At 34.9% G+C, this 18,509-nt stretch overlaps 1 protein-coding gene across 1 annotated transcript; it reads left to right on the top strand.

The window, feature by feature from the left end:
• Positions 1 to 12,602: 12,602 nt before the first annotated feature.
• LOC133531194 (uncharacterized) lies at positions 12,603 to 14,672 on the top strand. The gene is made up of 2 exons (XM_061869328.1): positions 12,603 to 13,357; positions 13,511 to 14,672. Exon 2 carries the CDS (start codon positions 13,572 to 13,574, stop codon positions 14,487 to 14,489), a length of 918 nt encoding a protein of 305 aa, XP_061725312.1. The 5' UTR covers positions 12,603 to 13,357; positions 13,511 to 13,571; the 3' UTR covers positions 14,490 to 14,672.
• Positions 14,673 to 18,509: the final 3,837 nt, after the last annotated feature.

The raw sequence follows: 18,509 nt of genomic DNA, 5'->3' as shown, positions 1-18,509 counted from the left end.
CATGATTTTTCTCACTTGATGGTCTCATCGGAAAATCAGCGCTGGAAGCCACCAGCAACATGCTGAGGAACATATACTTTCTTTGTTTTTGTTATATTATGTAATATAATGTGTCTTGTTTGTGTTTACGAATAAAAAATATTATATTATATTCTATTCTATTCTATTCTATTCCATTCCATTCCATTCCATTCCATTCCATTCCATTCCATTCCATTCCATTCCATTCTATTCTATTCTATAAGTGTGAAGTTATGAGTTAAAATTAAGCAGTGATTCATTTACATATAAAAGTGTGTTCATTACAGCCTAAACTATAAACCCGTTAATTATACGGTCGTATCAAAAATACTCGCTGTATACTGGTTACCTCTTAGAATCCTACTAGATAGGTTGTTTGTACTTGTCTTGTAATCACTTAATAACTTACTTTACTTGGAGATAGCCATCGTAAACTTGTAAACAAGACTAGGAGTTATTATAATTGAAGTAATGTAACTATACTTGCCGCAAAACTAACTGGCCACTGAGATCATAATGCTATCTCCTTTACCCTTGTTAAGACCAACGAAGAGTGAAAGAGATGGCATTATGACCTGACCGGCCAGATAGTTTTGCGGATAGTATAGCAGGATGGCATTAACATTAATGTTTTAACATAAAGGAGTATTTATTTATTCATTTCTCATGCTCTGAAAGTGGGTCGTTGTTGTTCTAAAAAGTGTGCAGGAAATAATATGTTTCTGCTCTAGAGCACTGTACTTTCTTTTTTTTATGATAAGCAATTAAAATTTTGGTGTTAAATGGATTTGTTGTACAATTTCCATTCTCATGATTAACTAAATTCTAACGTTCCATAAATAACGATATTTTTACCTTAATTGTTAATTGAAATTACCTCTCAAGAAATACTACTGAAGTTAATACGTAGCCGTGTTTTATTAAATGCGCATGTATTTTACTTTCCTTGTATTCAAACTGAACCTCACGTGAAAAGCACCATTGTATCCCTTGGTTTACAGTTTACTATTTTCTTATACTACGAAGTTTTGGAAATAAGTGCAAATCCCACTTAATAAGCGTAGTACTATAAGCGTAGCACTGTAGTACCTATGCCTATGGACTGTTGCAGTACCTATTTATGGCTTACTTATGACGGATAAAGTGCTTTAAACTGCCAAGCGATAATGGATACTCATTTAACGATATCATTTGTTTTATTTCCTCGTTTTTTATCTTACAACATTAATTTATTTACATTTTTTATTACATGTTTTCAAGCAAACGATTGAATATTGTCGTTTAATTGGCAACACGAAACTTCAGCCAAAAATCCCAATCAAAAAACCATTTGTCTAAGAGTGAGGTCACACTAGTGCGTTGCGTTGCGTTGTCGCAACGCATTAATAATGTGGCATTTCATAAAAAAATATATGTAAAACGACGCAGCGTTGACGCTGCGACGACGCTTGCGAAAAAACAACGCGACGCAACGCAACGCAACGCACCAGTGGCCTCACTCTAAAAACGCCACACGTTGTTGCGCTATAAAGGGTTCAACCAATCGTATAGTTTAAATACGGTAAAGCTGTTAAATATGGCCAACAACGACATATAGTTCGTATTATCCACGATGACGCGCAGAATTGTCAAATCTAACCTTTAATAATATGACAATACGAGTCAAGGCACAGTGTTGGCCGAAACGTTAATGCAATTAACCATTATTGACCGTTAACTATTATAAATTGACCCGTAAACTGTAACCATCCGTAACGGTTTACGGCTCAATTTATAATGGTTAATGTTTAATTGTAATTAACGTTCGGCCAACACTGTCAAGGCACGCGTCTAGTGAATTATATATATTCACTCGTAAAGTAAGGGTTATGTCTACTCGTAATACATTTTCCGGGTATTATTCATTAAAATCGATTAAAACCTCCCGTAAGATTACCAAATAAATTTTATGAACTGACAATCTTAGTAAAATGTCCAAGTAATGGTTATGCTTAGTTGATGTTTACATGAGACAGGTCCAATTCAGACTTAACAACTTGTTATTGTTTTGATATTACCTTGAAGATTGCTCACGCCATATAAGTAAGCATACTCGTATACTCGTAGTGCTTACTCCATGCAGCAGCTTACTTACCAGAACGCTTATTATTTTCGTAGTCGACATCTAGCGCCAAGTACCGGATTTATCAGAACTGCTACTTGACAATAGATGTCGCGACAAACGAAAAGTCTAATGCTCAACAATTTTTCAGCTAATATTACTCTATTTTCAACTCCTTCTGCTTGTAATATTAGTTATAAATTATTGAGCAATACACTTTTCAACAATCGCGACGCTCGCGACATCTAGTGCCAAGTAGCAGTACTGATAAATCTACTTGACGCTAGATGTCGGCTACGAAAATAATAAGCGTTTGGATGAGAAAACTAATGTATGGAATGAGCATTCTATGCTTACTTAATTCTCACGCTCACGCTGATTAGAGCATGCGAAATGATGTGAAAGTTATGCGTGAGATTCGTCGCAATCACCAAGGCGATCGTCAAGGTCATATCAAAACCATTCCAAAACCGTAACGAGTTGTTTAATCTGAATCGGGTTCGTGGCTAACTTGATCGACATTGCAGCTTTTAAGCCGGTACAGTAATGCACACAAGTGTTGGTTATATTCAGAGAGCAAATATAGGCAGAGGTAAAATCGCTGGAATGGAACTGTCGATTCACAACTGCAGAGCAGTGAATGGCTCAAATCCGATAAGTAGCTATGTGTGCGTGCTACAGACACCAAACTACTAGACGGAGCACAATATATTGAGGACATCGAGGTCACCGCACATAAGCGCTCCAGTAAAAAAATATTATTTATTTAATTGCACAATAAAAAGAAGTACAAATGGCGGACTTAATGCCTTAAGGCATTCTCTACCACTCTACCAGTCAACTATAGGGCAAAACAGAAATTCTCGAATATGGACGCAGTGAGAAAAATAGTTTTGAAAACATGACAACTATAAGCAATTTTTAATAACTATTTACAATTTTGAACATAAACAGCATTATTTATAACGTTACATATTATAATACTACATATATATAGACATATTGCGTTATACATATTATAAAATCTATGCATATGCGCGGAGGAGGACTAACTCACTTGTGCTGCACTCAGCAGGTGCTTGTGAAGCATATGTTTGAAAACAAACTTGCTTGGGGCTTGTCTAATTGTCAGGGGAATTTAGTACATAGCGTGACCGCATATTTCATTTGCGCCCACAATTACAACCAGGGGGCCGATTTTTGAATTTCGATCGCTTGGTTTCGTGTTAGTACTAGGCATTTAAATTTTGCTGATAAAATTGACAACGAGTTGTTAATACCACTAGATTCCCAAATTCTATTGCTCGTATTTCGAAAATAATATTTCGCCGTTTCGAGTGACAAACATTTCGTGTCACAGATTTTCGAGTGAAGAAATCGAGCGCTCGAAATTCAAATATCGCCCTCAGTACTCGTGAAAATTAAAATATTCACAAAAACTGCTTTGGGGGTGTGCCTCGGCTGTTATTGAATAAATTGATGGAGAACACAACTCAGTTTTGCCTCTCGAATCGCAGCATTTACACAAGCTTTTATTTAGTTTCACCTGTCCCTTTGTCTGTAATCAAATCATGCAAGTTTTTGACGACCGGTTTGGCCTAGTGGGTAGTGACCCTGCCTACGAAGCTGATGGTCCCGGGTTCAAATCCTGGTAAGGGCATCTATTCGTGTGATGAGCATGGATATTTGTTCCTGAGTCATGGGTGTTTTCTATGTATTTAAGTATTTATAAATATTTATATATTATATATATCGTTGTCTAAGTACCCTCAACACAAGCCTTATTGAGCTTACTGTGGGACTTACTCAATTTGTGTAATATTTATTTATTTAATTTATTTATTTAAGTTAAATTTGTACCACTTCCCGGTTTCCGATAATGCTGAATATTTGCATACAAATGTAAGTCGAGTGACAATCCAATATTATCGTACCATCGAGCTGATCTGATGATGGAGACAGGAGGGAGCTATAGGAACTCTGTGATAAAACAACGCAACCTAATTGTGTTTGGGGTTTTTAGAATTGTCTCAATGAGTATTAGTTGCCTGTGGAAAGAAAAGTATAGTCAGCGATAAAAGCTTGTACCAAAAATTAAATTGTTGCCAAACACTTATTACACGTAAAATTGCATCTATGTGTGGTGCCTTTGTTCTCTTTGTAAAACACTACATAATGCGGTGTCTACACAGTCTGTGGTGCATGCGGAATCGGCTTGTTATGTTATGACATCACAGATTTGTGTTTAGCGAGGTAGGCATCTATTTGTTTTGGAATTTGAAATTGAGGTGGATTATCCAAGAAAACTTAGTAGCCACAGTAAATTCACTGCCATCTTTCGACAAATGATTAAAACTTTTAGAACGCCATTTGGCTTTTATCCTTATTACTTCACTGATATGCGTTAAATTTGTTAAATATTAAGTGGCGCCATCTAATAGAACATAGGCCAAAGGTATGGCGGCATCGTTTCGAGCGTAAGATGACAGTAAATTTACTGTGGCTACAAAGTTTTCTTTGACAATCAACCTCTATTTTAAATTCACTTTGGCTATACTATGAAAATTAATTTAGATATCGATTAGTTCGTTTTATTTATTTTTAGACTTAGGTTTTAAGTTAAGCATTTAATTCTGTTATTTTACTATTTCCGTTTCTTTAATAAACTCCATGTAATTGAAGGAAAAAAAAAAACTACAAAAATTAAGTCTACATGCATAAATCTAATTTAACAACACCGCATGGTGGGATGGCCCTGTTATCTTACTGCAGTATTTTATTATTTTTAAGTGACGATGTATAAGAGAATTAATAAGAATAAAAATCTTCTCCTATTCAATATTTCAATATCAAAAACTAAACTTAACTTACACATCTCAACGAGATACAGTTGTTTTCGAAGAGATTCGGTCACAAGAAGAACAAACTGCAACCCTCTGTGGCCCATCTCTCCACGTTTCCGGGTAGATTTATCACGCCCTCTGTTGGTGACAAATGGAGCGGCGGGATGCGTGATGTATGAGCCGATACCCAGAAAAAGAAATTCATAAAGAACAGCACATTCTGGCCAATTCGAGTGTGCACCTGACATCAACCCGATATTGGAATGATATCAGTTAGCGCTCATTCTCGCAGGCGTCTCGCTTGCACTAATACAGGATCATACCTGAGGTGGCTGTATTTTCAAGGTGCGATTTGTAGATGTCACATGCGTGTTATTGCTAAACCGGTAACATAAATACTTCACACTATTTTATTATTCTTCTTTTTCCTCGCGTTGTCCCGGGATTTTGCCACGGCTCATGGCTGCCTACGGTTTGTTTGGCAAGGTTTGGCGTATAGGCTTTGTTGGGATTAGTCCGGTTTCCTCACGATGTTAACCTTATGTATCATCATGTATGTATGTATCATTCAGATTCTATGATCGGACCTGGGACCATCCAGCTTAATATGAACACAGGTCACCCATGATATGTTTTTTTAGTTATTCATTTTAGTTTTGTAGGCTTTTTCTCTGAATCTTAAGAAAAATTGACCAGAAAATGACGCAAATATTTCATTTTAAAAATACACCCAAGTATTTTTTGTAAATAACGTTACCTATCAATTTGCATAAACAATGTCAGAAATTATACAGAAGTCTGATTAAACCATACAATAAAGGGAGGCCACAATTAAACATATTATTTGTCCGTCCGTACATCCCCTTATCGCATTAGCCCCCTAATATGACGTATGATGGAAAATCTCATTATGACGCAATTTATGGAACATGCCCCTTTATATTAATATAGGATAGGGATTTCATAATGTAAGATATTAAAAAGTGGCCAAGTGCGAGTCGGACTCGCCCATGAAGGGTTCCGTACCATTTATGACGTATTAAAAAAAACTACTTACAAGATCTCATTCAAACTAATTTTCGATGGAAGTTTACATGGTAATGTACATCATATATTGTTTTAGCTTTATCATTCTCTTATTATAGAAGTTACAGGAGGGGGGGGACACATTTTACCACTTTTGAAGTGTCTCTCGCGCAAATTGTTCAGTTTAGAAAAAAAAAATATTAGAAACCTCAATATCATTTTTGAAGACCTATCCATAGATAGTCCACGTATGGGTTTGATGAAAAAAAAAATTTTGAGTTTCAGTTCAAAGTATGGGGAACTCGCAAAATTTGTTTTTTTTTTCTATTTTTGTGTGAAAATCTTAATGCGGTTCACGGAATACATCTACTTACCAAGTTTGAATAGTATAGTTCTTATAGTTTCGGAAAAAAGTGGCTGTGACATAGACGGACAGGCAGACAGACATGACGAATCCATAAGGGTTCAGTTTTTTGCCATTTGGCTACGGAACACTAAACATATAACGATACCTACTGATACAATAGGAAAGGAAATTCTTTTTAAAGACACTGATTCACTAAAACCAAGGAGTTTTTGATTAAATAAGAGTTTTAGATTGCGAATAGCAAAAATAGCTGGTGTAGATAGCAACATAAAGACAAGTATTTTCTGAAGAACATACACCTACGCTTAAAAAAGTCGACGACGAAAAGAAGACGACCGGTCTGGCCTAGTGGATCCTGCCGATCCCGATCCCGGGTTCGAATCCCATTTCCCAGCCCATCCCAGGCATTTATTTGTGTGATGAGCATATTTGTTCCTGAGTCATGGGTGTTTTCTATGAATTTAAGTATTTATATATTATATTTGTCCTTGGTTGAGTACCCACAACACAAATGGTAGGTACAGTATAAAGAAGCACTTTCAAAGCATGTATCTGTAGTAAGTATCCATACTTATTTTATATTACAATATGAAAGAAACTTCAAACAAAATCAGCTCCAGCTTGCCCAGCGATAATGTTCGACACACAACTTACATACTCGTAAAAAAATTAATCACACGTGTTCCCGACTGTACCCGTCCGAAGGCGCCTCAAGAGTGACGGGCAGTGATAAGAAAATTGCTGAATCAATTATCTTACTTTAAAACGCTTTTATAATTAACATTACATGGCGGAGCTTTCTCACGCTCGTATGGACATTACGTTTTTTAAAACGCAGAGTTTTTATGATATATATTTTTTTACTTCAAAAATGTAATTAAATGAACTGTACTCCTAGTGTAAATTTATTCGATAGAGTGACGTGACGTACGCGTTTGCGTTAAGTCTCATTTCGTATGGGATTTTAAGTTTCCATAACGCCCCGCTTGGCGCGCTGTTTCTAAATACGCGCGTACGTCATGTCACGCTATCGAATACATTTACACTAGGGGTTATGAATTAGAACGGAAGTTGAATTTCGTGCAGCATTTTTGTACACTTCGCGACAACAACGTTTTTCAATACGATTATCATTAAACTCCATTTTGTTTTTAAGGACTAGTTATAAAGTGACGAAGTTAATAAAATAAATAATTATCTGCATTTTATGATAAACCATGTTATTATTATATAAAAACTCATTTGTATTTGATACGTATTTATGTATATATATATTTTTTATTATGGTAAAAACAGTCATTACAACAAAAGATATAATGCATGGACTACAGAGAAGACAAACAGTGCCGACTATTTTTTCAAGTGACATTGTGGAAACATTATAGGAGTTGATACTGAGTGGTAAAGATAGATGTATAACGTAACGTTTAAAAAACCGCTCTTAATAGCTGCATATAACCGCCGTAAACAGCTATCAGTGCGTTGTAATAAGTTCATTTACTTAATACCTAGTGTTCAGTCATAAATTATGCTGCAGTGTAAGTTTGTTCGCGATGTGTATTGGAGCATGCGGCGCATATTAAGATGATATGATGTATTATGATAATAATATATACTTGCGGTGGTAGCTTGTTAGATATGAACATAATTCTTGTAGTGCGCGAAATTATAAAGACTATCGGCCCGATTCGAAGAATGAGATACGATAACGATAAGTTCTGGGTTAGATTCTCATTTAGTTTGTATATCGTATGATTGTTAGAAGCGGACGATTCGGGCAACCAATGTCAGTTTGACGTTAGAAATATCGTAGATCTTATTGGGATCACAGCGAATTCCAAATAAACGTCAATTTTGACATGTCGTTTAGATATCGAACTTTTAAAGATCTTTCCAAAATCTTAAACGTGTCTTAATCATTCTTCGAATCGGGTCGTACTTCTAGCTATTCATTAAGAGGGGCTAACGCAAGATAGTAGTTTTTATATTGAATTTTTACTTTTTTAATTTTTACGTTACCGTGTATATCATATCATAACAGTGTAATTTTAGATTTTTTAAATATAAATATGGATCGCCGGATTTTACTAGCTACCGGACTAGCTAAATTTAAAACAGAATACCTCCTTTTAGCCACATACAGGTAGGTTTTTTGTTAACTTCTAATTTTCTAGCTTTTAAATGTCACATAGTAGGTAGATAAATGGCAACGATTATTTGAATTCAGAACTGTCACCTTGCTGAAGGAATAAAGATCTGCAGGCGATTGATTCCGAAAGCGGTAGTCATTAATGGTAGTCGATATTTGTGTTATTACAAATTGAAGAAAAAATATATTTATATATTATCAGAAATCTACCTCGAGCGTTTACATTCCCTACCGCAGATAGACCGCCTTTACAGTACCGTGTTTAAACGCCAACTCCTTAAATCTTAACTTAAGATGTAAGAAGTTCGCGTTTAAACACATTACTAGGCGACATTTAAAAGTTGATTTTTGACATTTAATTAGTACCAAAAACAGAAACAAATCGTTTGAATGAATTTCCTGAAAAATGGTGCTAACAGTAACAAATAAGTTACGGATATTTTTACAGCTGATAGTACTCGATTCCTGGAGTATGTTTAAGTATGAAACGTTATAGGCTTTATACCTAATGTTTCTTTGAAAAAGATTGTAATAAAAATTGCTACGTAAAAACAGCCTGATAAATTAAATGAGGCCTGTTTGAACAGATTCTGGAACCTCTTTTGACTTATAGTCGGTTGTCAATAAGACGCTATTTCCATAAAGTTTCAAAATTAAATCAACCCAGTAGTTTTAGTTGAAAACGTCACAATTGTTGACATAAGAGAAATTGTTTAACATCTTGTCAGTTAAATGCACATGATGAATTGATGATTATTTTTAGATATAATTATTATTTATTTCTTTTTTGCGGTAAATGAAAACAAAAAAATATATATGAAAAGCTTTCTTGATTTAAAGTTAATTATTTTAGTGTAAAATATCTAATTTGTTAACACCTTATATGTATAAATTACCTCCCCTGTAAATATTACTACTTTAACCACCAACAGATAGATAGAAGAAAGATAGAATACTCTTTATTGGCACACCCCAGTAAAAAGATACAAGAAAAATAGACAACAGGCGGTCTTATAGCTAAAAAGCGATCTCTTCCAGAAAAAGTAGGTGTTGCTAAGCCGTTGCCTCTTTCAACAGTTTATCTCTTTAATGAATTTTTCAAAAGCGTAAGTATTTAATTCAAAATTAATTTAACAATATTCGGCTTATGAAAGCCCCAATAAAATAAAGCTTTGGAAGCTGCAAATACCAGATAGCTTTCACGCGTTAACACTATTTAATTGTAGGTAGTTAATTTTGCGCTTATATTGTATTTGATTGAGGTGTCGTCCAATGCTTTAAAATACTACTTTCAGATCATCGAGCCTTCTTTTAAATTACCACCCAAAAAAAACAGTGAGTGTAACAAAAAAATCTGGGGACAATCTTACACACATCGGCGACCTAGCCCCAAAATAAGCAAAGCTTGTGTGAGCTGCGACAAGAAATTATGAATGAATTCATATCATATCATATCATATCATTTATTCCATTGAATCATGTTCATTTGTACATTTTGGTCTTAAATATAGTCAAGTAGGTACATGATACCCTGCTAGGGTGTACAATTTAGGACTTAAAATTATAAATTATAATTTACATTAATTTCTTGAAATAATTAAATGTCAAAACAAGTATATAAGTATTAAAATATAAATAATTCATGCAGAAGCATATTTACAAAATCATTGGTAATCATCAGTCATACGAAAATAAAAAAAATAACAATAATTAATCAATAATATCATAAAATTCATAAACAATAATTTTCACAATCCAGACTATTATCATCAAAAAATTCATCCATTGAATAATAACATTTTTCTATTAATATTTCCTTTAACCGTTTCTTAAATAACCTATCACTAATTTTTAGATTCAGGAAACCAAGCACTTTATTCATTGATAAAGGCGCCATGCACTTTTCCGGTTGATCGTACTATGGGTGCTAGGCGACGACATACATACGTATATAGATAAATTAATACTTATACACACAGAAAACACCCATGACTCAGGAACAAATATCGATCGATAAATATCGATATATGTCACGATTGACATGCATAATAAAAACAATGTGGCAGACTTTCTACTCATATTGCGCTAGCTAAAAACAATGTGGCAGACTTTCTACTCATATTGCGCTAGCTAAAAACAATGTGGCAGACTTTCTACTCATATTGCGCTAGCTAAAAACAATGTGGCAGACTTTCTACTCATATTGCGCTAGCTAAAAACAATGTGGCAGACTTTCTACTCATATTGCGCTAGCTAAAAACAATGTGGCAGACTTTCTACTCATATTGCGCTAGCTAAAAACAATGTGGCAGACTTTCTACTCATATTGCGCTAGCTAAAAACAATGTGGCAGACTTTCTACTCATATTGCGCTAGATAAAAACAATGTGGCAGACTTTCTACTCATATTGCGCTAGCTAAAAACAATGTGGCAGACTTTCTACTCATATTGCGCTAGATAAAAACAATGTGGCAGACTTTCTACTCATATTGCGCTAGATAAAAAAAGTTACAAACATGTCACAAGCATATAAATATCGGTTTAAAGAGCTTTGAAAGGCGATTTTTGACTTTTCAATTTGCTTTGTTTTTTATCATATAATTTTTATTTAGAAAAGATGACCGTAAAGCACGTAGGAAAAAAATATCCCATCCCTCGAATAGGTTGATAGTTGGAGAGTCGAATGGAGTTTAAGTAAAACCAAACATTGCCGAAGATGTGTTGTATTATTACTTACAAGTATATAGAGAGCGGGTAAAACTAAACATAACTTATTTATAGGCTATTATTGCTTACATTGCTATTTATACAATTACGTGCGTCGCATATTTATGTTGCAGACAGTAATGTATAGTTAAAAACGCGAAAGTCTGTCTGACTGTATATTTGTTACCTCTTCACGCTTAAATCGCTAAACTGAGTTAAATGATATTTGGTATAGAGATAGTGTGAGGTCCGGGGAAGGACTGTTGATTGTTTTTCACAGTCATCATGACCATTCCACGCAGTTGAAGTTACGGGTAAAAGCTAGTCTTCAATAATACTTTATCAGTACCCCTGTGTTGTGTACCCTAGTGTAAATAAATTCGATTTCGAAACGTGACGTACGCGTTTGCGTTTAGTCTCATTTTGTATGTGATTTAGAAAGAGCGCGCCAAGCGGGACGTTTTGGAAACTCAAAATCCTATACAAAATGAGACTTAACGCAAACGCGTTCGTCACGTTATGATGTCGATTAAATTTACACTAGGGGTACTGGTCGTTTCTTTTTTTGCCACTTTGTTTTACGTGACGATTTTTGCTACTTTTGTGTTATTTCTAGTCAGGATCGCTTGCCCTTTTCATCCTTACAGGAGATAACTGTCCCAAAATTTCCATACATTTTTCAAACTTTCCTTTTTGTTACCGCCATACAAAGTATATGGGGAAATAGTAACACAATAGGAAAAAACTATGAGACATTTTTTTTATTCCATTTGGATCGAAAGAGCTCGTAATTCTGAGTTGAAAAATACAACTTTTATGAAAAAATACGAAATTAATGAAAATGGCATTTTTTAAAGATACTCTCAGTTATAATATTAATTATTTCAATGCCTATTACCATAAACTTTGAGCAGACAATTAACCTTGTTTCAACGGTTCTGAATAGCGATAACCCCTTTTCTGTTTCGTATCAGAAAAAAATAAGAGTTCGTTATATTTCGAAAGCAAATTATTCATTGTTTTCTTTGGACTATTCCTGTATTTATCGCGAGTTATCTGACTCATGAGACAAAACAAAATCAAGGTATACATTTTTAGTAACGTTTAAAAATATATCAAGGTTAATTTCTGCTTCCTCAGAACAGAACGCCATACTACGAGTACTAGTACTTGCTGTAAAGCAAAGCATGTTCAGACTCGGACTCTGTATTTATAGCGTATGTAACTGACCAAAATTACTCAAACCCGTTCTGCCGTCTGAGACGTATATCTGTTATCTTGAAATAACATACGCCTAACCAGTGCAAAATGAATTGAGGCACTATGCTTAACATAATACTTTAACAAAATTTCAAATAATTTTTAAGAAAAAAAAAACCGACTTCAATGAGGGAGACCGGTGAAAGAACGATTATTGTCGATTTTGGCTTTCATAGAATGAAATTAAAAAGACAGCGTCTTACGAAAACGTCTTAGAAAAGGAGGTAACATGTTTTTTTTTTTGTCACTGCACCCACTTTGACACATTTCAGATTTGCCCTATGGTTAACTGGTCAGATACCCGCAATAGGGTATTCGACTGTATTTAAAATAAATTATGCAAATATGCCATGCATGAAATAAAGCACCAGATAATTATTAACAAAGAGGACAAATCGCCAAACGTGTACTATGCGTGGTTAAAGAGTTCCATTCTGATCATCATCAGCAGTTCCACTTCATCAAATGTCACTTTTTTAAATGTAAATGCTTGATTTGTTAAAGAAAATACAAAAACCACTATAGGTATGACCGTATGCCTTTCACATTTGAAGATTTCCTCGATTCCTCATGGATCCCATCATCAGAACTGAGTTTTGGCAACAGACTATTTTTCGCGATTTCCTGGTTGGCTCATAGTAAAAGTTGCTCAGTACGACCTAAACATTAACGGGTTTGAGTCCTCATACTGTATACATTTATAAAAATAAATTTACTGAACCCTCGGACAGCAAACCTAATTTTAACTTGACGAACGGTATCATTATACATTGTCTCTCTTGACCTGTGGATTGCAATAAATAACGATCTACTTTATTTATCAAAACTTTATCTCACAACAGAAGCACGTCACACTTTCAACTTGTTTACTTAGTTCTTTCGAGTAAGTAACTTGTATCTTCATTTACAAACTTATTTTAAAAAGGAATATTTGTTGCATTTTTAAACGTACAACAGTGCTCATAGATCTCCGTTTATCTTGCTGCCTTCTTCCAACGATTTCTTGTGATTTTAACCATTCTACGGTCTTTTTCAGAGTGTTAGCTGAAGAATCTCTCGGTAGGTGATCTTTCCAGAATATTTCATAGTGTATTGCCATGATTTGGCTGTTATTCTGTATGGCCCTGGCCACAACCTCGGCATCAAACTGCGATATTTGCTTAAAAGGCCACTGCCTCGGTCCTGATCCACTAAACATTACAGAAAATGACAAAGTCCCACCAAATTCCGTCGATATCAACAACAACATTCTATACTACATAAGACATGGCTCCATAGAATCAATTAATTTGGATAACTATACTGTGAATCTTATACCTACTGTTGGAACATTTGAAATACAATATTTAACAATAGATCAAATTACTGGAGAACTTTATAACGAGTATTACGATCGACCGTATTACAGAATTTACAAGGGTCAAACTCAAATCGATGTGCTTAAAAAAAGTAAAGATATGTGGTCTTATAATGCAACAATATATTGGATTAACAGCGGAAAGGAACTATGCTTTGTCACAGATACATCATCGCCTTTACAAACTGTTGCTGCTTTTAGAAACATCAAAGTAAAGAGCGTTACTTTTGACAAATTTAGCAATATGTATATCACTACTAAAAATGAGGTTTACAAACAAAAACCGAATGAAGACAAAAGCGTATTACTATTGGGACTTGAACTCAAGGTACTTCGAGATATCAATGGTGATGTATATGTGATAGATTCACATAGACATGGTCTAATATATCAAGTGGATTCAGAAACAGACAAGCTTGATATAGTCGGTGCGTTTGGAGCTAAATATAACAACTATGAGGATTATATGCTTGATAAATATAATAATATTATAGCTAAGAAACAAAGTACTAATTTGTGGTTCCACTTTAAAGACAAGATGTTACAGTGCAGAGTCAAATTCTCTGAAAAGTATAGAATTGGTGTGGGGCTGGGCAATATTCCTGAAATAGAAATAATTACGCCAGACAAAAATGAAGAAAATCCTTATAGCCAATAGGTACAAAAAGTGTGGAATATACCTATTTATTTCCGCTTTATACAAACAAAGAATTATTCTATGAGTTATTAAAACAGAAGTAATATGGAACTTTGTGGACTTTTTCCATTGCTATTTTTTGTTTATTATACATACTATATCATAGAATACTCAATTGTAACTACTATTAAATATTAAAAGTTTCATTGCATTTTATTTAACCTTCCCTTCATTTTTAAGGCTCCGTAGGCAACTAGGAACCCTTAGTTTCGCCATATCTGTCAGTCTGTCCATTTGTCTACATGAGTGTTTACATGAGTAAAGCCAAGCTTCTAACTTCACAAACTCTACAATCTTCACCTTAGTCAAAATATGTGGCTTGGCCGTTTCGTTACTACAAGAACTATTGTATAACAGAACGGTAATGGACAGTGAATACATTTTTCACGTTACGATTACGACGGTGGTATTAAGTGTAATACAATGGTAGCTAAAATTAACTAGTTTGGCTATTTGGTTATAAGTATCACTCTATTTGTGTACTTTTAATGTGTTTATGTGGTGTTATGTGTATGTGTTGCACGTTAATATTTTACATTTCTGTGTGTGTAAATTACATGAAATAAATAATTTTGAAATTTGAAAATTTTATTCCCAAATTCTGTCTTCATAAAACATTAGGTACTATTGGCAACCGAAGAACTGGGTGCGTAGACAAGATGCCAATCGTTCACGCTCCCTAGCGTAGCGTAGTTATCTCTCTCTATCACTCTTCCATATAAGTGCGAGAGTGTTAACCCTGATCTAATTATTTACTCGTAGAAACATGTCTGCGGTTACAAGGGTATGTTCGTACACAGAAAGTTTCTTCGAATACAACTTGTTCAGAACTTTGCGCCGCTTTCACGGAGTACTTACGTGTCGAGATGTTTTATTTTTAAGTGAACCTGCAGAATATTACTTTTTACCGACAGAAATAAAGTTACAAAATTGCCGGCTATGAGTAGCGTGAACTGAAGGGACCGTGCGCGTTGGAGAGTCTGCCAGCGTGTTTTCTTGTGCATAGTAGGCTCTGCCATCTTGTTGGTTACATCGGAACAATAAACATCACATTTACGCCTCGCGCCAAAAATCTGACGGCTCCTTTGCTGCCTCCTACAGTTCATGCACGCTCCCTATACTTTAAGATTCGAATTGATACGACAATGTCAATTGTCTTGTTGATGAGCGCATTTCACGGACTAATTTCACTCTATTTCACATGCACCAATCGGCGTGACCGATAATCAGGGTCGTAGGTATCAAAATGAGATCAAAACGACAATTAGTTAAATCCGAATAGGGATTCGGATTGTTGTATAGATCGTGTCATTCACGAAGACGCGTGCCTTGAGTGCCATGCGTGGACTCTTATTATTATTAAAGGTTTATTAAGGGTTATTAAAGGTTAGATTTTAGAGCCACATTAAAATGCAGAATGTAGAGAGCTCAACGAGGGTGCGGGGTCTTAGGGTCGGCAACGCGCATATAACATTCTGGATTTGCAGGCGTCCATAGGCTACGGTAACCGCTTATCATCATGCGGGCCGTATGCCTGTTTGCCACCGACGTAGTATAAATAATGCAAATGCAACTTTGAAATTACAGTTAAATATACATTCATAGTAATCAAATTATGTAGTAACACGAGAAGTTTGACAAAAATATATAATAGCTAATTTTGTGACCGCTTATGAGAATTAAAGTGACCCGGTTTTTTTCAAAAATCACCTTATTTTACCTTTACTTTAAAAAATATAACTCCTAGAATATCATGTTAGACGTATCGTTGCTTAAATAATCCATCAGGCGCTTTAATAATTAAGCAAAAAAACAATTATGATCATAAATATTTATACAATTTACACCTTCATCCGTTGAAATAAGGTGAAAAATTGTGTAGATATTTTTAACCTTTCCTACAGACTGTTTTGCGATTAAAATTTCCAGGGTAACCTTATACGTATAATAATTTATTTGATTTTATTTTCTAGACAAACTGAATTGAACACCTTAACTTCTGCCATTCCAATTCGAATTTAAATGCCGAAAGCAGTTTCAGGCTTTTTAGTCAATAGGCTAGAACCTAGCCGGTCTAGGTACAAAGCAAGGCGTTGAATGCCAGGCATAAGGCTTTTACTATGTCAAACGTAGGAATATTCATGAGTGTGGCAGCCTGGCAGGACACAGTGCGTGACTGAGCACAAATTTTGCTTCAAGTGAAAGGACATTTCAATTTAAACCGACATTTGAAAAAGGAGGTTCTAGGTTTTTAGGGTTCCGTAGCCAAAATAGCAAAAACAGAACCTTTATAGTTTCTTCATGTCCGTCTGTCCGTCCGCCCGCGCGACGCTCTGTCTTTTACAGCTTTTATTTTACTCGGAAACCATAAGATATACGTATTTTAATGTAATTTAAAATGCAGGTGTATGTATATTGTGAGTGAGGTGTATGTTTCTTATTTTAAAGTTAAAATTTATTTAAAAAATAAGGGAGCACCTATACATACCTACCTACATCGGTATCGTATCGCTGTGACATCTTATAATCATTGTTCGAATACGGCCGTTAGTCTCATTACACGACCGCTCAACAATTCGCTCCCACCATATATGACCTCTCTCAACGCAAAGGCTAAAAAGGAAAACTCCCTGATTAGAAGGAATCTAATCCCAGAGATATATTGCCTTTATTCTCCCTTTATTAACGCCAGAAGGGTGCCCGCGGATAACTTTTGATAGGCTTTTTTGTTTTGTCAAGGGAAACAATTTACTGTTTTGAATGAAAAAAGGAATGTGAAAAATGTAATGTCAGTTGTAATTGAATTCTACTCTGCAAAATAGGTTTGAAAAAAGCAGCAGTAGGCCTCGGCAACATGCATTTTAGCTTGTAATTTACTTTTTAAATATTTTTTAATACAGTTTCTCAAAAAGTGATACTTTACGTAGCTGTTTAGCATTCGCAAAGTTGGTTTTTTCGAACTAGTGATTTTTACTTTTCCAACTTTATAAATTATTTCTGACCGTAATCCATACGTCCACACCTGGAATAAGTTGCCAAGAGGACCCCAAATGGCAAAATGCCGGGATAACACGAGGAAGGTGATTGAAAACAAAAATCAATAAGGGGTGATTAAATCTTTCTTATATAACCTCGGAAATATGTATCAATGTGTAATAATTGCCTATAAATTTATTTGGTATGCCGACAAAATTTCGCATATAATCGCAATTGCTATTTAAAAACCACAGGGGTTTAGCTTCTTCTAGTACATACATGAAAACTGGGGTAGAGGAATTATCCTCGAAAACACTTCGTTGTGTACCGTCTTCTCGCGAAACGAATTCCTAATTCAAACTCGTTTTCCAAATGGCGGTTACGGCTGTTAAGCGTAGTAATGTAAGTTTATGTCGGCGGCCGATCGTAAAATCAGGCAGATCGTGAAATTTCTAGGCATATGGTGAAACGTGAAAATCTTTGTCTCGTTCCCTGAGTTAACGAAGACTCCTATTTCTGGACAGTTTGCCCTTCGGGCATCTGAAGCAATTGGTTTAATGTGACTGCCGATGCCATCGAAATATTACACAGGATCATTACGATCTGCCTGATCTTAGGATCGGCCGCCGACATATATACTAATATTAGTGAAAGTATACATAGGTGCATTAGGTTAATTTCGACAATCAATCAAATCATTTATTTGTTAGAATACAGTCAAGTGGATGTTATCAAATACATTTTAAAGAACAGTGTATTCAGCCAGCTAACGGGCATACAAATCTTATATTCATAAATAAAATTAATTTAATGTATACTACATTACACTAAATTTAATAACTATGCGGAATATGGTCAAAATATTCATTTAAAGAGTAAAAAGCATTTTGTACTAAAAAGTCCAATAAATGTTTCCTAAATACAGGCATTTCAGATTCTCTTATTGAATTGGGTAATTTATTATACAATTTGGGTGCCATCCCATAAACAACGAGATAATTTTGA

Source organism: Cydia pomonella, chromosome 24, assembly GCF_033807575.1.
Source record: "Cydia pomonella isolate Wapato2018A chromosome 24, ilCydPomo1, whole genome shotgun sequence".
Lineage (NCBI taxonomy): Eukaryota > Metazoa > Arthropoda > Insecta > Lepidoptera > Tortricidae > Cydia > Cydia pomonella.
This window is presented reverse-complemented; position numbering and strand designations above follow the sequence as displayed.

Excerpts from the sequence above, each read along its gene's own strand:
- LOC133531194 (XM_061869328.1), top strand. The coding sequence starts at position 13,572 with ATGATTTGGCTGTTATTCTGTATGGCCCTGGCCACAACCTCGGCATCA.